The 23,075-nt window shown below is 37.4% G+C and overlaps 1 protein-coding gene across 2 annotated transcripts in view; it reads right to left on the bottom strand.

The window, feature by feature from the left end:
* Positions 1–23,075, bottom strand: part of SLC26A7 (solute carrier family 26 member 7) — a 74,483-nt gene that overhangs the window by 35,376 nt on the left and 16,032 nt on the right. For both annotated transcript variants that reach the window (XM_063327177.1, XM_063327178.1), the window contains exons 2-6: positions 22,704–22,814; positions 18,225–18,397; positions 9,513–9,677; positions 2,016–2,168; positions 564–646 (exon numbers count right to left, since the gene is read on the bottom strand). In XM_063327177.1, the coding sequence (XP_063183247.1) occupies positions 564–646; positions 2,016–2,168; positions 9,513–9,677; positions 18,225–18,397; positions 22,704–22,814 (685 nt within the window). The remainder of the gene's footprint in view (positions 1–563; positions 647–2,015; positions 2,169–9,512; positions 9,678–18,224; positions 18,398–22,703; positions 22,815–23,075) is intronic.

Below are 23,075 nucleotides of genomic sequence, written 5' to 3'. Positions count from 1 at the left end.
TCCAGATAATTATACTGAATATATTTTTTCCTTCTCTTCAAGGTCATGGAGAAAAACGCAGCACTATCTGCAGTCAGAATGCTCTTTTCTAGATTAAGCATATCTTTTCCTCAGAACCCCATTTCCTAAAATTACTATCTAAGTGAGCGGAGAAGAATGAAGTGTAATAGTCTACAAGCCTTATCTCATTGCAAGTCCTTTCTGCTACAATAACCCAAGGCAACCCTCAAAAAGCAGGTTGCAATACTCTTGTAGAGAGTGCTCTATCTTCCTGTCATACACCCATCAGTCATCATTAGGTACTTAGTGCCTACTTTTTATTCCATAAAGTAATGAAAAAGCTATGAAAATGTACAAGAAAGTCTGCATTTTTACGATGATATCTATACAGATATACCTTGTTAACACGGAGTTGAATTGTGAAAGAGTATTTGAGGAGGCTGGAAATGAACATAATAGATTTTTTGCCACTTGTTATTTCAGAAAACTACTTTGACCTCTTCAGAGACTGTTTTCAGAAGTAAACATATGTAAAAGTCAGAAGCTAATGAAAAACACATTACCCTTCAGGAATATGTCCCACAACTTCTAGCCCATAGATGTATTCCATATCAGCATAGTAGCAGGCAACGGATGTAGCAATTATCTATTGATCCAACACAGAAAGAGATGTTACGTTTATATTGCTTTCAGCTTCTCACATGGTCCCCATTATTGCCATACCCAAGAACATGACAGTGTTCATGCATTTATCCTTAGATCAATCCAGTAAGACAGGGAAAAATTATTATGAAAATTTTTGCAAATGTGGAAGAGAGTCAAAAGAAACTAAGATCTGGACACAATAAAGAATTTAGAAAAGATGGCTGAAGAAGGACTATATTAATGAAAGGGATCAGTACAAGTCTCTGTAAAGCCTCAGGAATCTTGCCAATCAGTGTCCAAACTGCCTTTATGCAACGCATGCTCCAGACCACTGCCATTCACGTGAGCTGCTTAAAATAATTCATAATTTAGGTGCTCCTGAGTGGTCTGATTCAGCTGATGTTCTCTGGGTACATCTAATCCAGATTGGCAATGTCGACTTCAGCACATAATACAGCAGAAGGTGTGGCTGCCTCTTATATTTGCTTTCCTGCAGGTATAAGTATTGCTGAGGGAGTGGAAAATTCGTCCCTGAGGAGTTTCACACTCACTTCCTGCACTTTTTATGAGATGAAAACACAAATCCCAATAGAACAGGCCAGGTTCCAGTCTGTGATCCTCAGTTTGCTGGTAGATTTTATTCAGTATTGTTTAAAAGGCAACACAGAAACAGATCTTCACACTACCTTCTTTTCCAGCATTTTGCCCAAGAAAAATTATTCTTTTGTAAACAGCTTTTTCCAGCAAAACAAGAGTAATTGTGATGATCCACTCTGGCAAGCACCTGCCCTTATTTTTTTTTAAATTTTCTTTTAGCAGTCTAGAGAAAAATAGAAATCTTCTGTCCCGACGATGATTATTTCACTATAGCTGAATCTTTAAAGTAGGGATTTACAATGCAATAGCTAATTTCAATTTTGCGTAAGCCATGTGAGAGGAAAACTGCAAGTAAAATTACAGAAAGCAATAGCTTAGGTATTTAACTTCATTGCAGATAACAAGCAACATCTCAGCCACAACTACCCAGCACAAGACTTGCCTGGAGTTACAGTGTGCCCGATACTTTTCATTTTTTATTTCAAACTTCTTACGCTTTAGCATTCTAGGTTTCATGTTCTTGTGATTATGTAAAAAGTAGTAAACACATGAAAAATATTACACAAATTGGGAACGTATGTAACTTCTTTCTTAATTATTTAGCCAAACTATTTCCTGTTCTTATATTTAACACACAGCCATGAAAATTAGCTATCCATTTAATAAGTGGCAGGTGTGGCTGTGGGTAACTACAGACAACACGGTGAGCTTCAGCAGATTAGTTTAACAAAGCTTTGTAAAGCAAAAAGTCTGATGTTTGATTTTGTACTTACCAAAACTAGGTCGATGGGAAGAACAACTTTAATGTTTCTCTTAAATTTCTCATTCAGTTCTTTAACAAGAACCAGCACCACAATGCTCAGCAAGGAGAGAAGTAAAGCCTCCAACTGAACTGATCTGATATTCTCAAATATGTAGGCATAAATCTACAATGAATGGCAAATAATAATCACAGATCAAAAAACGTATCATTTTGTGTCACATGATACGGCATATTCTACACAACTTTCAGACATCTCAAATAATCTGAGAGCTGAATCAATACTGCAGGAGCTGAGTCATCTGACAAACTGGCCTACGCTTAAGATTTTGATAGGAAGAAAATCACCAATTTATTATTGCTAAAATACTATGGAATTTTGAAAACTCAAAAACGAAGTGAATATTAGTATATATGAATTTACAACTTCCTATTGGTAGAAACAAGCAAGAAAATTCCAGTAAATGTGAAGTGTAGCTTTTTCTTATTCAGTCTCATTAAATTCAGTAAGATAAATGAGTGTTGCACAAAAAAGTTGAGAGAAGCCTACACGCACAAAGATTAATTTTCAGCTTCCATAGCTCATAGCATCCAACAACCCTAATAGTAAAAGTTACTTCTGAGGAAAAATTTTAAAAGACAGAAAGGGGAGGGAAAGAGAAGGAGAGAGAGGAATAATGAAAATGAAAAGGCAAAGAAAAATGCAGTAGTGGGAGGATGGAAAGAGAGCAACAGGAATCTTCCAAGAAGATCGTCTTCTTCAGGACATCCTCTCCAGTGCACAAGGGGATCCACTCAAATGCTTTTCCAGAGTAACTATAGCTTCAGCAGGGCGTACTCAATGTCCCTGTTGGTTGCTCTTGCCCATTACACAAACAGTGCTCCATGGAGTACACTTGGGTCAGGTCCAGATGCTGCACACACTGATTAGCTGTCAAGCTTTATGTACGTATGCTATTGGCTAGTTAAATAACTAATATTATCTACTCAGCCCTGTTTCTTTCCCTAGCATTCCCTCATTCTCTACAACTACCTGAAAGGAGGTTGTAGAGAGGTGAGGTCTGGTCTCTTCTCCCAAGTAACAAGCGATAGAACAAGAGGAAACGGCCTCAAGTTGAGCTAGGGGAGGTTCAGATTGGATATTAGGAAAAATTTTTACACTGAAAGGATTATTAAGCATTGTAACAGGCTGCCCAGGGGAGCTGCTGGGGTGCGATTCCTGGAGGTATTTAAAAGACGGGTAGACATAGTGCTTAGAGATATGGTTTGGTGACGGTTTTTGTCAGTCTTAGGTTGATGGTTGGACTCAATGATCTGAAAGATCCCTTCCAACATAGGCAATTCCATGATTCTATAAAATTATAAGTTAAAAGCTGCAAAGCAAGAAGTAAAAAGAGAATAGGGGAAGAAGGGGTGATTCACACACCAGTGGCAAGTGCTTTCCAAGGGAAACTCTCCTTGGCAAGGTGCAGGAATTGCAGGTGCATGGGGCACACAGGACCACAAGGCTCAAAGTCCTGCCACAGCAGGCTCTGGGATGTTGGGGAACAGCTGCTTCGCTGCAAGTGAGAGGCAGACTGCAGCGCTAGGAGAGAAAGATGAGGCTGGAGCAGAGCTATGGAGCTGCAAATGGGAGGCCCCTCATCTTTTCAAAGATTAAGATGTCATGCAACATGCTGTAAAACATGGTTAGAACAATATAGTTGGATCCACGATGAAGAAAGCATCATGGAAGGATATATAGTGCTGAATATAAGGAACGTGTGGAATAGAAATATGGAATAGGAATAGAATGACCAACGGTGATGGGTAACGGGGGTCTGTGATGAAGAATACAATGCTGCAAGTAACAGATTCAGAATAACGCAGTTGTCTTTACACCAGCACAGATGACACAGTTATCAGTGAACTGTAATTTCAGTTCTACTCTGAATTTGAGGGTCCGGAAAATGAGGCAAAAATCAGTATCAGAACAGATTAACAGAAAGTAGTGAAAAAATTCACAAGTCTACTGGCATGGTTAGAAGGGCTGAAGAAAGTCAGAGGGAACATCTGTCCCAATAAACAAAGAAATAATCGATCCCTATCACAAGTTGTTTTCAGGCCTCACGAATAAAAGCAACAGTCTATTGCCTGGAGGAACAAAGAGGCTTGAAAATGGATATAATACACATGCTTACTAAAGCTGTAGGGGAAAAAACAAGTCACTTGAATTCTGCACTTCTATTCTGGGAATTACTGTGTAGCCTGAAATATAAACCATATAGAGAACAGAAGTTAAAATCTAGGATGTAGATTTAGACTGCATCACAAGTAACTTCTTTTTAAACCACAACGCTAAGGATAATAAAATAATATTAAAAAAAAAAGGTGTTTTCTCTGACAGCAACTAAGACGACCACTAAAATAAATGAAAAGTGACACTTGTAGTTTTATCAAAATAAAGATTAATAATTTTCTGCCCCAGAGAACCTATTCTCAAATACACATATAATGCTAATAAGGTTTGACAGTTTGGAGCTTAAGTACATATATTTATATTGGATAGGAAAAAATGCTAGAAAAATTATTTTAGAAAGAATCCTGTTCTAGCAGAAAGGTGGTCAATATGTTGATATAATTTTTTCCACTATTCTGATTTTGTCACTCCTTGAAGAGATGATGCTTATTTTGAAGAATTAATAAATTACTGATAATTTCCAGTTTTTTCCTCTCTCACTCTTTCTAAGAATATTTTCATAATCTGTATGGGGAAAAAAAAAAAGCTCTAAAAATGGTTGCAGAAAAAAAAGACAAAATTTCTCATAAATTCCTCATAAAGAGGAAAATTTAGTCCAGTCCTTTGAAATTTATCCCTTGGACTTTTGGTTAAGGATATACAGTATAACCCAGCACAAACGTTTCTCAGAACCCAGGAAAACATTTTTAAATCAACTTGTTAAATAATATAATCTATATATGTCATAAATCTGAAGAACGGTAATGAAACCACAGTTTTTAACCACATATTGCCCCACTGTAATCGGACAACGTGGGCTGTGTCTTGAGTGGCTTGGGACAAGTCTCTGTACCCATAATTTTCCGAGAATGCATTTTCAAGAGAGCACAGGACTTGGCGCAGTGCCCAAGCAGAAGCTGTGATTAATTAGGACAAAAGGAGGCAACCTGGAAAACCGTACTGCAAACTGTGCCCACAAACTCACCAAAGGCTGAGCTGGATCTAAGGTGAAGTGGTAGGAAAAGGGAAGAAATGAATTAATTCCTAACAGTCAAAGTCGAAGAGATGTGGGCTTATTTTTAAATGAATGGTGTCTGTAGAAGCGTCAGCACTAGCTATCTGTGTTTATGGTGTTGAATTTAATTTTCCCAGACAAGGTGAGACATCAGGTTGTGGGAATAAACATAATTTTAATGAAGGATTATAAAGAAATATGTGTAAGCTTTTAGAATGTCTGTCTTCCTTTACAAATTGACTAAAAAAGAAGTTCCATTTGATTTTGAAAATATATAGCCAAATCTTGTAGACCTTTGTCATAGCTGTTTCAGACTTTGCAACAAACAATTTATATGAACTGCTCAGTGTATTTTTTGATGTTTCTCTTCAAATTGTACCCTTCAGCGTGTAGGCTACATCAGCCAATAAATGAAAAAGAAGGGGACTACCAATGCTCCATAGCCCGTGCGAGTTCAGCAGCACCAACAGCCCTACCCCCAAAGTGTCTGTAGTACACTGAAACAATTCCGGCAGTAATACGTAAATATTAAATCAATCACTATGTCAGACTAAAGAGCTTTCACTGACTAGTCTGTTCCTGAGTAATCATTCTCCGAAAACCTGAAACCACCCATTTCATGGTGTGACTGGCAAAGCCAGGAGACCATTTCACAAACCACTCATGGGCTTTTCAGGAAAAAAGAGCGTGTGGCTCTTAACATGAATGTGGTTAACATATACTATAGCGATCTCTCTATACTATACAGTTCACACATTATACTGTCCAGTCAGTTATTGTGCTTAACCAAGGTGAAAGTGTGAATCCTAAATATAAGGACCTAAAGCTCAAGCCTGCAGTAGCGCTGACATCTGATTCAAAAGAAATATTCATAAATGTTTTCATCACAAGCATAGTTATAAATTCAGTATTTTATGTGTTTTGAAATAATCTACAAATTCTGTAGCAGAATTTAGTTTGATATTGCAGTGTACAAAGCAATTTTTTGTGTCATTATATAATTTAAAAAATTGAAAAATACAGCAATAATATATTAATTGGACTGTTTGCCTCTTGCTTTTTTATTTTTATTGCTAGTTTTGTGTAAAGATTTTTAATTGAAATGATCTGGCAATATTTTGAGGAACCAGTGAACATTTTGGCCATCAATATAAATTTTCACTTAAGTGAAAAAAGCAATATCCTAACTTTGCACACATACATGTACAGACACTGAATGTCCCTATCCTCATGGGAAATTAATGGCTTTGAGTTCCACTATAGTTTCACGTATTTTTGTAGGATAATAAGGAACACTGTAAAGGTTTATATTCTAGAAAGGATGTGTCTTCCAATGTAATAAGGAAATCTTCTGCGTTCTTTTTTCTTAATGAAAACCCAAAAGATTATTTTTAAAATTAGTTTAGAGGTTGAAGCAAGCAATAGAGTTAAAGGAACATATTAGTTGAAACACTTAATAAAGCTTAACAGTAGCTGACCTCATTGCATTTTCAAAAATGTTTCATTCTGATGTTTGCTGGACAAATACAACAGGCTGTGGGAAAAATGTACAGGCAGCTATTGTGAACTGTATAGGGAACAAACTGGAAGAGACAGGGAAAAAAAGGACCAATAGTGGGAACAAGAAGGTTTTTTCAGCTAATCGCAGCACAACCACAAGGATTTTGCAAGAAACTTCCAATACAACCACAAAAGACCCCATTTTTCAAAGTAGGTTTGTACGTTGCAGAGGTACCTTTTGCAGTGCTGCATTTTCTCAGAAACTTGTGGAAGGATAAATATATCTGCACACGGATAAAGGGCAAATATAAGTATGTTTTTCTGTTTTCAGATATTATGTAAAACTTGATGATACTTTTCTTGTCCCTTGTAAAACTTATGTCTCACGTAGTTTTCCCTCACCGATTTTCTTTTTCACCTTCACCTTGCCTTTCCCATTTGTAACATATCAATCGATGCTGCAATGTTCAGCCCAACTGCAGTGCTACAAACCCGGTACAGGGAAAATGAAATTTAATAAATTACATGAACTATGTGTAAACACAAGAGTCCCGTAGGCTCAAAGCCAGTGTAGTAGATTTGTTCTCCATATACAGAGTTCGCTTTTACATATTTAATCATGATCTCACTTGCTATAAAGAATCCATTTCACTGGCTTGCTTTACTTTCAACTCTCCTATCACACTTTATTAAACATTCTTATTCTTGCTTTGCCAACCCAAAGGCTGCCTGAGGCAAAGCAATCAGCTTTGTGAGTGGGAGGTGTTTTGGAGTGGAGAAAGAAAAAAAAAAGTAAGCAAAAATACCAGTCTTTGGGTTTCAAGAATTTGGAGGAAAGAACGTGTCCAGAGACACGTGCCAAATTTGCTTTTCACTCTCTACTTACATATGCACACTAACTTATATCTAATTAGTATAATTTTCACATAAATCTACCACCATAGAAAAAAAAAGTTTGCTAAAATTTAAATCTGGTGATTCTGACGAAGATACTGGACCTTCTTGAAGTAATCCATAATCTGAACAGATATCAGAAACCTTTTAAAATATTTGTATGGTAAAATTGTCCCTTCTAAATATGGAGACTTTTTTTTTTATGCTTTCAAATTGTACAGAGGTTTTTTTGTTTGTTCATTTGTTTTCACACGATTCTGAAGAGCAATTCAGAACCTTAACAAAATTAAGAAAATTATTCTTTGGAAAACATTCAAAGGGGTTTGATTTCAAAAGCGAAGTGAAAGGCAAAGAACTTGTTTCAGATACATTAAAAAATACAAGGGATAAGGGAATAGATTTCTTTCAAAGCATTTAAATGACCTCATTTATGATATCGTCAGCACACCAACATGGAAATATTTCTTCGTATCACTGCTGCTCCTTATTATTGCTCATAATGTATGTTTTGATTATGTCTTGGCTGTGGTACTTAACACCAGTCATCTCTACAAGATGACAATATTCCTATATGTAAGTATAGTCTCCATGGAAACACCATGAAAAAGGGGCTAGTCACATTTTATACTAAGTAGCATTTATGAAAAGGTTTTTAAAGAATTAAAAAATATTTTAATATATGGTGAATCATTTGTAGTAGTCTCACAGGCCAACTGACTACTCATAAAAATGGCTATGACACTTTTTGTTATGTACCTAAAAGATAAATTCCTTGTGTTTATTACATGCCCCTGATTTTCATTAATAAATTGGTCCTGTAAAAAATTTACCAATGGATTAGCCATACAAAACATTACCAAATTTATAAAAAACTATGAAATAAAATTCTAAAAAACAACATCATCTTATCACAAAGTTCACATTAACAAATTTCCCAAAATAATATGAAAAAATACAGAGTAAAACAGTGCAAGAAAATGTAGTCAGTGCTTTTAAATAAGGTGTCTGAATTTAGTGGTTAATTAGATGAAACCTCACTTCATCTGGTAATCAACTCATTAATTGCTATCAGTGCAATGTAAATAACATCTCAGCAAGTAAATAAAGTTTTATTATGAGGAAAATATAATTTTGGCAGATACTGTTGTAATACTAATGCTTCTGCCAAGAGTTTATTCTTGCAGCACCTAAATGCAGGGTTTGCTGGAATAAGTTACCTGAAAGAATATGTTCTCATATTTTTTTATGCCATAAGATTATACAACTTCAAGGTTTCAGCCAACAATATCTGCTTTCCAAAGGGAGTAACCATGATACTGTATGAAAAGCTGTATGCATTTTATAAAAATTACCTTAAAGCTATATACTTGCTGTGTTTATGGCAAAGTAACATAATGTCATAAAGCAATAAGTAATATATCTAGTAATTTTTGCATAGGAGATACAGAAATCATGGGTCGTGTTTCTTTTACCACAATGATGGTTAGGTTTTATTCAGCAAAATATGAAGAAAATATGTTTAGAATGACATGTTAAATATATGATGATATATCCTCCCCACATGCTGCTCCGGAAAGAGTTAACCCTCCCTGTACAAGTGTGTAATTGCTCAGGCTAATGAATGGAATTACTGATGGTGTAATACACATATTTTAAATTGATTACTGTATCCTTTCAAAATACGACCCATTCCTGCTAATTCTTCATCAGGTTTTCCTAACCTTATTCTTACAGACTGAGCAAGATGAATGCTTTGGTATTACATCTTCCGTGCATTCACACACATAAATAACAAATTTCTTACACTTATATATAGCCAAATAGTGTAGTTATTTAAGAAAATGTTAGCTAGTGGAATAAACCATCTCTGTAACCGAACTCACATGAAAAAATCCCAGTGGTCCTGATATATATGGCATTTTCATTCCCAGCAGATACTTCACTTGTGAAGTCACAACATGCGTAGCTGCTCCTGTTGTCATCGCGCTTATCACCGGTTCCGTTAACAAGAAAGTGGCACTGCCCAATTGCAGCATAAACATCGCTACCTAAATGGCAAAGAAGTGTATATCAGCAATTATAATAAAATGCAGCTTCCTGGTGATAGGACAATGAGCCAGCGTCCTTTTAATAAACTGTAAGATCAATCAGATAAAGATAAAAAGTAGAAGTCCTATGAGGGATGCATCTAGCTGAAAATGGAACCCACTGAAGAAGCTCTGTGGGTTTACCTGCATTGTCTTATTTGCATCACTGGTTTACCAGACTCTAACATTAGTTTAGTAACAAAAGTAGGCTCAGAGAAACTGTCTTCATGCAATGCTTATTATTCTCTCCCTCTCAAATACATGAGCACAATAAACCCTATAAAAGCACCAACTCAACACAGCCACATGAAGTAAAGCAACTCAAAAGGTGATGGTGGTGCTGACTCATTCTTGCCCCACTGATATTCAGCCTGAGTAGGCAAAGGGCCGAATCTTGGTCCAGCTTACTGACTGCCAACTTAATGATATCAGGAGTCCCAGCGTTAGTAATTTCAACAGCTACCGAACTTATTAGGTGCTAAAACTACAGAGAGATGAGTCTAGTGGTGAGAGCTCCGTCACCCCACGCAGTCCTGCCCTGCCCCAGGCTGCTGTGCCATCAGATTTCCCTTCCCACACAGTCACACAACTGCTTCGCTCCTCAGTGGACCCGTAGCCTCCTGATACCCCACTGACCCTGCGCATGGGGTTCAATATACCATGACACTTGGTGCTCTCATGGTACAATATCATAATATCAAATATGTATCCCCAGTCCACTACCTCTAGTTACATCAGCTTCATAGAACCATAGAATGGTTCGGGTTGGAAGGGACCTTAAAGACCATCTAGTTCCAACCCCCCTGCCATGGGCAGGGACACCTCCCACTAGACCAGGCTGCTCAAAGCCCCATCCAGCCTGGCCTTGAACACTTCCAGGGATGGGGCATCCACAGCTTCTCTGGGCAACCATACATTGAGGTTCTTGATTTTGCAGGTATTCAGGTAAAGGAGGACAGAAGTTGCTTAAGGTGATGGAGGATATAAAAATAATTATCTTCTTTACAGAGAAACAGGGATGTTTATATAGTTACATGTTCTGTATGAACAAACTTTATAAACTTTTAGTAGAAGTAAACTATTTTAAAGACCTTTAAAATCTACTTCCTGTGTGTTTGAAAAATACTTGAACTAACTTAAAGTAGAATATCTGTCTACAATCAGAACATTTAAATCATGAAGAAAAATTCAACATCCAATTTCATAAACACAATCCCATTTACAAACTGGATTTCTCTGCTAGAAAAAAAAGTAGACTTTGGCTCTGCTATATTTAACCTTGAAGATTATTTCAGAGTACTGGCATATAATGAAAGAATAATATTTCTCTCTAATCCAGGAATCTGGAGTACAGCTGAATCTACAACTGTTGTAGCTACTTCCTAGGAATATAGGACAAATACCCAAAGTATTATTGTGTACTACTGTGCTTTCTCGCCTTATCTCATCCTGCAATCACTCTTTTCCTCTGAAGAATGAGATTTGACAGCTCTTAATTCTTTGAACAGGATTGTTACATACCTACAGATGCTACTGTGGTTAGCATAACGCTTCATCCTTTTCTGATCCATATTAAGATATTAAGTTACATCAAAATTATCTCCCCTTACAATTAGTTCTGCATATTCATTAGTTAAAAAAAAAGAAGTTTCTTACTTCATAATCTTTTCCATTTGCTATTTTTCTGCCTGAAAATTTACATGCTCTTGGCACTGAGGTGTTTGTTACAATACTTTCGAAGAGGATTATTTTGTGTTCACTATGCTAAATATCCCCCTTTTGGAATACATCACAGTCTCCTTTGCTTTACTTTGTTTTGTTCTCAATCTAAAAGAATCATTTCCAAAGGTTATCATTCTTTATGCTTGAACACCATTTATTTTTTAACGATAAATCTCACCTGTATGCAGTGAGCTACTAGTATAATAGCACAAAAGAAACAAAAATACCAAAGTGAGTGGCTTTTAATTTATCACAAAAACCTCTAGTGAGCAATTTCCTCTTCCATCTGAGAGATTAAATCTGAGATATTTTTTTTCTGTTACCCACTAATAGCATGTGAATGGCTCTGTACTATGAACAATCAGAACAATGATTGCCATTCAAGATTGGACTCAATGATGATAATTACTGTTATAGCCTCAGTGAGTAGTAATTTAGTTAGTCAGGCCTAAAACCAATAATTACTAACTTCAGATATTTTGTTTAGATGTTTGTTCTAACTGTGCGCTTATTCATATATTTAAAACAATGTTCACGGTAGCAAAGTTCAATACGAAACAAATTCTCCCTTCCCTAGCAAATTTTTATTTGTTTTTTAAGATCAATTTGCATTGTATGAATGTGAAATTTTGAACTGTATAATAGCTGAGTTTCCAGGGAATGAGGTGGATGTTTATTTACCTGAGGATTCAAAACCACGAAGGCAGTTCCGTGAAGTACACAATATCACAGAGAAATATTAGTTAATATTAGCATTTCCAAGCAATTATGGCGAATTATGGCAAATGGTGTCATGATTGCAGAACTTAGCAACTTCAGCATCACTCTCATATTTGCTTTTTTTTTTTCACTTTATTTTTTTTTAATTTTAAATCAGCAGCATTTTACGGGGATGTGACGCTGCTTCACAGGTAGTAACCAAAGGGGCATACTTCAAACACAATTTTTATTGTTTGTTTATAACTGTGGGTTATGTAAAATACATCCAAACCATGAGTATGGTTTCAGGTAGACAATTTCTGTAGCCACTCAATTAAACAAGCAGCAGCCTACACTGGTTCCCCATCTCTTACTGCAGAAGGTAGTTCAGGACTTCCAGAAACAACGTCAATGCTTCACCAGCATGTACGTCCTACTCTCCATTGACATTATAGTTAAATAAATAGAAGGTGCATCCACATATCCTACATGGTGAAGATCTAACGATGAAGCAACCAGAAGAGAAAACATCTGCGGAGGAGAGTGTAATTTTCAGCATAAGCTGGTACGGGAAACTCCTGCTGCCCTCGCAACATGAGTGATATACAGAAACTGCTTAGATGAAGAGGGGGCAAAAAGTTGCTTTGAAACAAGCCTTCCAAATCTCATTGCATGTGAGTTTTCTTGACAGATATACTTAATATTTTTCGCATTTATACCGGCCCAGATCAACTCTCCAGATAACCCCCCATGCTGGGGAACAGACATGCAGCTCACTTGGCTGCCACTGCTTTCTGCATCAACACCGCTTGAAACTAAGCTGAGCTGACAGCACGTGATCGCATCACTTTGTGTTATGCCATAAAAACTTTCACCCACTAAGCAATAACCAAAACGTAGAAAGTTCAATATTCTTAATGAAATTTCTAATAATCTACTTTATCCTTGCTGTGGTCATGATGCAGACTTCCCACTTTATTTGCTGACATATTGTATGATTTTTCTTCCTTCTTGATGCAGAAAAACTACAGGGCAAATTGACAGTGAAGTGTCAGAACGGTAAAAATGTAAAGTACAAAAAAACGCCAAATGCAAATAGGTTTCTCTTTTTGTTATTTGTACCAATACTGGGCTTGTCTTAAACTGTAGAAGGAAAAAAAATTTCACATATTTTAGGATTGCCTCCAGAATTTTTCATTTTTGAAAATTCAGTTCCTAGGCTTTGAAGCAATATTTCAGGGAGAGAACAATCACAGTAACAAAAATGGTTTTAAAGGTGCATAGCTACAGTTTCTTTATGCAACTTTTTCAGTACATCACACTATGTTAAAAGGCTCATCAAGAAGTAATATTCTTCAGATGAATTTTGCTTTTACCAGGTATACAGTGTTGATCAAATTCATGTGAATGAAATCAGAATCCGTCATAGAAAGGGGAAAATAAAACACAGGAGGAATGAGAGGTGAATGAGGTGAATCAGCCTTGGGTTAATGCACAGTAAAGGAGAAAAGATCATGGAAACAAATTATAAAAGCAAGTGATTAGACAGAAGTGGTGGAAGGCGGTATTTCTAAAAAAAAATACAGGAAAAAAATTAAATTAAAACTAAAGTTTTGAACAGAAGAAAGATAATACAAAGCCAACCTTTTATTTCAGCTGTCTTTACTGCTCCATAATTTTACCCTGACAAATAGAAGAAGAGAATTCCAAGATTTATCCAGGAGAAGAGAAATGAGTAATTGGAAAAAGCAAAGCCCTTGTGTTCATTACTTCAAGCCCTTTTGGTTCTTGTCCACTTTCAATACTTTCTTCCCATGACAACGTGCTCAGTTTGTTATTGTTAAAATTCCACTCTCACTGTGTAGTCAATCTAACTGTAAGGCCAGTAAAAAATTTTATCACATAACGGGAACTTTGGAAATCACTAATCACAAACTTTCTGTCCACAGTAATTGAAAGGCTGATATCATGTTACCTGCTGCATGAATTCAGTTTTGGAGAATGAATTTTAAACCCCTCAAATCTCCATGTTCTGTAAGATGCAGCTTTTTTTCACCATTAAATCAAAAAAAAAAAAAAAGTGGTGGTATTCTTTCTGATCATTTGCTTCATGGGCTAAGAAGATAAGGTCAGCAATGGGGAATATCTCTTGGAAGGAAACAATACAGTCTGTGAGCCTCTCATTTTGTACCCTGTATTGGGTATCTCAAAATCAGAGGTTGCAAAAGTGAAGCCTATGGACCGTCTGGAGACCAACAGTCAGACACGCACAGTCCATCTTGACTGAGTCACTAATTTAAAACTCTTTTGGGCCCTTTTCAATAGACATTATAATTAGGAGGCTTTGGTCTTTCGAACTACAGCTCTTAAGTTCATTGCGGGTGGCTTGAGATTATTTGGTAGCTTCTGATGCTGTGCGGAGTGAGCTTTTCTCACTCCAAGACCTGAAAAAGATGTCTTTCTGTGGTGTTTCTGGACTAACACATAGCATGCTGTACCATAATTGTGGGAACCAGGACTCCCATCCGGCCTAGCTGTCGTTTTCAAGATATAGAATATGAGCCTGCAAGAAGCTATTTCTGCTGTGAAAGAAAAATGAACTATTTTCCTGATTATCACATAATGAAGACTCATGTTTGTACTTCATGAATAACTACGTATAACATAGAATAGTGCAGGATAGTTTTCCCCACAGGGAAACAAAGCTTTGGACAAGAATATTAGCCTTACTCAAACACACTGCATATTCAAATGTACTCTTTTATTATTAAGCAAACCGATAATAGACCCTGTAAATTTGTTCCCCAGAAAACCAGAAACATTTTTTTCTTTCCAATGCTGTAAATTAGCAAGTAATTATATGTAAGGTTTTAAAATACAGTAGCTGAAAAGCTTAGCAGCAAAAGTGTAGAAGACTGGAGTGTAATAACCAGCCATTTCTCATTTCTAGAGGAGTAGCACAACTGAAGTTTGTAGTACTGTGGTTCTTAAGAGAATACAACCTTTTTCTAGGATAAAAATTATTTTTTTCTCTCTTTGAACTGCAAGCAGCTTTCCTCTATTTATTCAGCAAATTTAATGTTGAATTTCAGTTTAGTATGTTGGGGATTTTTATAAACACTTATATTTATGCAAGCATTCTTGCATATATAATGTACTAATAGGAAAAAAATATCTTACCCCAAAGTGATTTTTTGAGGATCTTTGCATGCTGTAAAGGCATCACCCAATTCTAATTACAAAGACATTCCATAAGCATCTGTTATGTTCTGTCATTTCTTCTCCCCATCAATACCTCTGAGGTATTTATTATCAGGACATAATTCCATTAACTTGATTAGCTTTCCATGCCCTGTTTATCTTTATAGAGTAGCAGTTACATAAACATAAAAAAAAAAATCTGCATTATACTTTCCATTCTGCTTTTAAAAATTAAATAGCCTCTGTGAATGCATTATATTAAATGCTTTTGGTAATTACAGTTTTTATTTTATGTTTAGTTATTTTCTGTTTTAATACTATGTTATCTTCATCAGGATGCCTCTTAGGCCAACTGAGTATCTTCTTTCTTTTATGAATGCTCAGGAATCTGAAATTAATGACTTGAAGAGGTTTAGGCAGCTAAGCCCCAAATTTCAAATCTTTTAAGCTCCTGATGGTCAGAAACCAGTTCCACTTTATTTCATGTCTTGACGGCACTGAGACTTACAGAGGCTGCTCAGAGCTTGCCTCGCACACAAATGCGCACTTACCGTCTTCACAAAACACAAAGCAGCCAACAGCAGTTCGGCTCAAAACCACACCTCTTCCCTTTGCCTTCCCTCTATGACTCACTATTTTATAAGCTTTTTCCTTTTTTTTTCTTTAACATTATTTTCTAATTAGTGTACTTAGCCAGACTACTGGAAGAAATACTATCAAATTGTTTTTCTGGCCAAGGAAGTTCAGGTCTTTACCTACTTTCCAAGCTGTTTTTCCAGCTGTTTGGAGAAGGACATTTCATCCCTCCTGTGGAAGCTGCCCAAGGTATGGAATAGTCATAACATCAGTCGTTTTTGTGTAACTAGATTAGAGAACTGCATTTTGATTTTTTTTTCAGAATAAAGAAACAGTTTTATGGGCAGACACCGTAACACAGTTCTGCTCCCTTCCCAGAGAAGTACCATCCCAACTACGTTGACAATTCTACTTTGTATTTCAGAATGTCTTCGACCAAAAATTATTGCCCAAAAATACATCACATACGTCCTTCTTGTCCCGGAGTACCTCATCTAGTTTAGACTATTCATTTTTAGTTTAGTCTGATAGGTAGAAGCAAGTCACTGGCTTAGTTCTCCATGGCCAGCAAGATGTGGCCTGTCACCTTATCTGGGAATTGCAGCAACTGTTAGCCAGGAGACTGGGATCGTGATGAGAAAAGTAGATTCCCATGCTTAACAGCACCTTGGATGATGGCAAAGTTTAATCACAGCCTTGATCCAGACTTTCACTTGACTATCGTGAATCAGTAGCTTCAAGGCATTCCTCTAGGGTATGGGAAATGAGTATTTTCTTCTGGTCTTTAGCCACAAAACTCACATGAAACACTAGTGGCAACAGAACAACCACCAGCTGTATTAGTGTGACTCTAATGCAAGTGACATTACTGACCTGGGAGAGGAGCCCATGCACGTGGCATGGTTCCCTATCAATCAGACCTGCTTTGAAGGTGTAGGCAGAGGATTTTCTAGTTCTTCTCATCCCAACCAGGATCAAACAGAACATAGGCTAAGTCAGGTGCTGTGGTTGAAGGCACGTGGAAAGGTAGAACTTTTCAGAAAGACAGAGTAAGAGGTCTGGAGGATTTACACATTTAATGGGATTCTGCAGCAGCAAAGCAAAAAATTTCTGCATCGGCTTTTGAAGTTAGGTCAAATGCAGGCACCAACTTCCCGCTTGAGAGGTTTTGGCTTTTAACACACAAGCGTTTCTGGGGATGACGTATGAAATTGTCCGTCTGTGAGCAGAGCACTTCCACGTGAAGAGCTCTGTGCATGCTCAAAGGATTCTGCTGGTACAAGCACCCCGCACACGGTGCAGTGTTGTGTTGCACACACCGGTGCAATGGGAGAGCACGTGCAGCAGCCAGGCACAGTCAGCATCAGGCCTACTCCGTGTGCTGTCTGTAGGGTTTCCCTCATGCTGCTGCCCCAAGTCATAATTCTGTAACCAATAAAAGAATGAAAAAAAATGCAAGAGAGATGACCATGCTTCTTCATATTTCCTACTGACTAACATAAGCCTATGCCCCAGTTCCTGCTAAGTGTGCGGGGCACTGGAGATCCCATTCTAGGCTCCTTTGCTCATCCCCTGCATGGCAGAAGCATCCAAAGCACTAAGTGCAGGGGTCCAAGTTTCTTTCGGGAGGCCAGGTACCCAGGAGGTGTTGCAGTCCAGCATTGGAACATTTCTACCATTTTAATATTTACAAGAAAGGAGGGAAGCCTTCTTTGAAGACCTAAGAAATTGGCAATGGATAAAGGAATTCAGGTCTTGTGGTCAGAATAGCAAAAGAGAAAAAATTTAAAAGACCTCTGATCATTTGAGTAAGCTTTGGAGAATCATTTGAAGACATCTGTTTTACTAATTTATTTCATTTTAACGATGGGTGTGTGAACTCTGAAGAGAATTTAAAGATGTTTTCCCTACTGTTTTTAATTATTGGATATCGTATAGTATTTCTCTTCAAGCCAAGAGCAATAGCAAACCTCAGGAATATGTAAATGCTTACCAGGAGCTGATTCATGTTTTGTTTCTGCAGAAGGAAAGGGAGCACCAACAGCAACTGAATACTATATTAGAGCTGACTGAATGTGGTTTTACTTCGTATTGCAACACCCTAGGAGCATGTATACAGACAATCACTACATCTCGACAAAGGAGCAGGAAATTCTTAAAACACATTAATTGCATCATTCATGGGCATCAGACCAGACCCATGGTCAGGTTTTCTCAGATAAGTGAAAAAAAAAAAAAGTATTACAAAAGTCACAGCTGTCACAAATGCTATGCATCAGTTAACACAGAGAATACGCGTTCGCCACCGACCTGAATGATTCCTCCTAGAAATGAAACTGCTGCTGCAACTCCAATCCGCTGCATTTCAAACTCCGATAGGCCCAAGGGTCCTGAATTATTGTTTGTAGTGAAATTAGTCCTGACTGAAGGAACAAGACGCTCAACTGCGTTGGCAGATATTAAGGAAGTTAAAGCAAAAGTTCCTATAAAAAGAGCCACACATTAGTCACCAATAATTCTGTATCTGTCTGTACTCGTCACTCACAGTCTCCTTTTCAAAACTTGGCCGTTATGAGAGAAAGTGCCATTTTGTGCATGCCTGTCATGCTAAGAACAATTTTTAAGGTAACCTTTTTATGTAACATATATTTCTTAATGTAAAATACTATTTGTATATACGAATTAAATGTCAAATTTTTTGTGAGCATATTCATTTAGACACATTAACAAAAGAGGTTCAAACACAATTCACAATGATTTCAAATATCACAAATGCTTTTGACTCACCCTGGGTATGATGAAACAGCTTTTTGTCTGAGGATGCCAAATGTTCACTGTTCAAATTTCTAGGGCAATTAATTCACACTGTATACATAGTACCTAGCCCAATATAGTTAGAAGATGTGTACATTCAAAAACTCAACAAAAAATCTGCACTCTAATAAATGGAGGTAGAATATGAGTGAAACATTTATTTGCTGAGAGGGGTAAAGAAAGTCTAGTGACACATGGATAAAGAAGGATGATAATTCAATATTAAAAAGCACAAACATCATACAGAGCTCTAAGAGCGTAAGAAATGCCCCACTATGTCAGACGAATGGTCCATCGTGCCCAGTACTCTGCATCCAGCTGTGGCAATCAGAAGTGTTACCCAGGAAAAGCACACAAGCCTGGCCACTTTCTGCAGGCTGCTTCCCCAGAATCCATAGCTGATGTATTAGGGATGTTAGTGAGTATTTCCTATGCAGTCCTTTTAGATTTTGTTTGTGGACTAGCATTCATGAATTTGTTGAATCTCTGTTTCAACCTGCTTGCATTTTCTGCCTCCACAATGTCCTCTGGGAGCAGGTTCCAGAAGTTCACCATCTGCTGTAGTATTTTCTTTAATCTGTACTTGGAAGGTCTTTTAAAGTGACCTCTCACCAGTTTCAGTGAGCTCTCCTTGTATCTAATGTTGCAGGATGTAGTGAATACTGTTCTGCCTTCACCTTGGCCTTCACAGAGTAAACTTCCCAGCATGAATACCTTGGGAACCCACCAGGGACACCTCCACCATGAAAAATGATCACTAAGTCCTACCTTTTGCTTGTTATCCTTCAACTGGCTAACAATTAACAAAAAGACTTTTCTTCTGTCACAAGGGCAACTTAGTTTCTTTAGTAACCTTTGCTGTTGAACCTTATCAGTAGCTGTTTGACCATTATGTTATCTGATATTCAAAGTATTTCCTTTTTCCATGGGCTTAGTAACACTCATACAATACTCTAGGAGATCAGTGAGGTAAGATTTTCCTTTACAGGAGTCACATTAACTCCTCTCCGACAGACTTTGATTTTATATATCTTACCAGTATTCTTATTTTTCCTTATAGACTATAATAAGGGTGAAAGATGGGTCTGCAGTTCCCAGGATTTCCTACAGAGCTCTCCTGACATTGCAACTGCACTGGTAAATTGACAGTCCTATGGCCTTGTTATACCCTTGTCAGAAAGGTACCCACCAGTTTCCTTCCCAGTGTCCTATTTTGATGTATTTAAAGAACTTTTAACTATCAGTTTGATCATATGGCACCCTTCACATTCCTCCTTTTAGCCTTCTAAATGTCCTGTATATTTTTGACCTACCACATTTCATGGCTTTCCTGCTCACCTCATTTGGTCAAGCTTTCTATTTTTCAAGTGCCAAACTCTTCCCTGTGACAGTCACCTTAATTTTCCCATTGAGCTATGAAGGAGTTTTTTGACCACATTTTCTTTTTTGAATTATGATACACATTCTACCTGGGCCTAAAGTTCTGGGTCCAAAATTTAAGAAGGATGTGAAGGTCCTTGAATGCTTCCAGAGGGGGGAAACAGACCTGGTGAAAGGGCTGGAAGGAATGTCCTATGAGGAGCAGCTAAGGACTTTGGGTTTGTCTAGTTTGGAGAAAAGGAGGCTGAGGGGCAACCTCTCTACAGCTTCCTCAGGAGAGGAAGTGGAGAGGGAGACGCTGATCTCTCCTCCCTGGGTTCCAGTGACAGCATGTGTGGCAGTGATTCAAAGCTGCGCCAGGAGAGGTTTAATTTAGACATTAGGAAGCATTTGTTTACCAAGAGGGTGGTCTAACAGTGGAAAAGGCTTCCTGGAGAGATGGTTGATGCCCCAAGCCTTTCAAGCATTTAAGAGACATTTAGACAATGCCCTTAACAATATGCTTTAACTTTTGGTCATCCCATCTAGGTCAGGCACTAGATGATTGTTGTAGGTCCCTTTCAACCAAAATATTCTTTCCCTTCTCTCTTCTCTTCTCTTCTCTTCTCTTCTCTTCTCTTCTCTTCTCTTCTCTTCTCTTCGCTTCGCTTCGCTTCGCTTCGCTTCGCTTCGCTTCTCTAATGCTGGTAAGTGAAGAGATTTGTCACCAATGTACATGAGGAATTTCAGAGCATTTGAGGATCTGAGGCAGGTGGTATAGCTCCAGTTCAGCCTGCGCACCATAATTCCTTAACTGAGGCTGGTGGAATAAGTGCATGAGACAGTGCATTTCTACTGAGAGGATCAACAACATATGTCACACACATTTATTTAAAAAAATCTTCAGGACAGCAAGAGAACTGTTTTGTTTCTTTTTTTTTCCTAAGATCAAATTCTCTAATAGACACCTGTGAAAGCAACAGGTTTGCACACCAGAGAATGTGCAGGAATCTGTGGCTGTGGAGTTATGGGACTCTCAGCAAATTGTTCTCTGAATAATATTCTCTCCCAAGGACAAAACATCAGACTTAGCTGCTTGTACTTACCCATTTTATCATTTGTTTTCATTACTAGAATTTATGTCAGCCAAATATTTCTTTATTTATTTTCCTACATATGCAATGGATTCTTGTCTTCCTAATAATCTTACACCAATAAGCTGCTGACAATGCACTGAGACATTATTAATTTTTAATTGAATATGTTTTAATATGTTTAAGAAAAAAAATGTTCAAAAAAAAGTATACTAATATATCTCTACTCAAGTGTCAAAATTATTTTCCAGTTTCTAAATTTTCGCTTTTTTTGGAATGATTCTCTTTCTTACATGAGCTGAGTACATTCCATCACTCATTACAGCATCAAGTCAGTAACAGCATCCACAAGCATCAAAAGGCTCCAATAGTTTCTGTGCCTTTACGAAAAACAATCTTTCAGCCTTCCTTTTGTTGTAAGAAAAGTTATAGCTGTTCAGCAATTTTTAGTAATTTCCTTGAATGTTTTTGAACAAAAAAGGTGATCAAAATAGTGGCTAACTTCTTACTAAAACATTTGTCAGTGCATACACTTGAGCAATCAGATTCTGCAGAGTTAATTTTTTGTGCGATTACCCAGAACCACCTTTCTTCCTTTCAGGAGTTTTTCTCCTCCACAAGGAAAACACACCTCCTCCCTGCTTAAATCTTCTGATGACCACAAAGGCTGCTTCCCTTCACCCGGTCCTATCACGCTTTACTACCGGGCCTGTCTCATCCTTCCTGCAAACTTGAGAGGCCACTGAGTGCCCGCTTCTGCACAACAAATAATTTGTGGTTCAATCTCATGGGTATTATTTCCAACTTTGGTTTATAACTTGGGTTCTTTGGAGTCAGAGCATTCGTCAAACCATTAGGAGGTCATTCAACCTTGCAACCAACCATTAGGAGGTCATTCAACTCTTGCAGCTGCTGTTGGCTTTGCTGAGGGTAAACAAGTAACTCATAACTACTAGCATAGCACCCAGGACGCAGCTTTTACTGCCTACCTAATTACTCTGCAAGTGGACAGGAGTTGTACTGAACCCATTGAGCGAATCTCTAGCTTTAATACTATAGCAGGTAGTAGGCACAGAAAGCCTTTTTTTTCTGAGAAATGCAGGGTTTTTTGTGGTTTAGACAGGTGGGAACTAATGTATGTTTTCTACAGTTTAAGCAGCAGTCGAGCCTTTTTCATTCCTGTTTGCATGTATCTTGTTGGCTGAACCCTTTGTTAAAATTTTAGCCTGAAGCAGATTTCTAAAGTAGAGTTAAAATAAAAAAGCCTTTAGTAAACTACATTTACAAAGGAAGTGTCAATGCAATATTAAATTATAATGGCAGGAGAAACTCTAGTATATTCTTAATGAGGCTCTTTAAAGTACTTAAACTCACAAAAAATAGTTGTAAAAAGAAGCACAAAAACATCTTATTTCTGTTTAGTCTTAGATAATTCTCCTTCCATTGATCTTATAACAAAAAAGAAAAGTTTTGGCTTCCAATTCCTTATTTCTGAAAATGTTTTTAGCAAATAGACACTTACCTGTTGCAACATGATGTCCCATTCCAAATGTGGCATAAATAATGACAGGAAAGAAAGAGCCATATAAACCAAAAACCGGATGGACTGAAGACAGGACCGCAAAGGCCAGCCCTATGGAAAGTTAAATGGAATTACTTCACTATATGAAGATAAAACTGTTCTGCATTCAATTTTTTTTATTAGGAAAAGTCTACAATTTTATTAAGAGCAAGAAAAAAGCCACCTTCATTTACAAAAACCTAGAGCACAAGCCAACTAGTGTACATTGAGTATCAGGAAGAACTGTGGAAGGGTTTTCATCTATTGCCTCATGAAAATCCTCACACTTTCTTCTGAGTCTTGGTCACCAGCAGAAATAAATGGGTCACAGAT

Source organism: Chroicocephalus ridibundus, chromosome 2 (assembly GCF_963924245.1).
Source record: "Chroicocephalus ridibundus chromosome 2, bChrRid1.1, whole genome shotgun sequence".
Lineage (NCBI taxonomy): Eukaryota > Metazoa > Chordata > Aves > Charadriiformes > Laridae > Chroicocephalus > Chroicocephalus ridibundus.
This window is presented reverse-complemented; position numbering and strand designations above follow the sequence as displayed.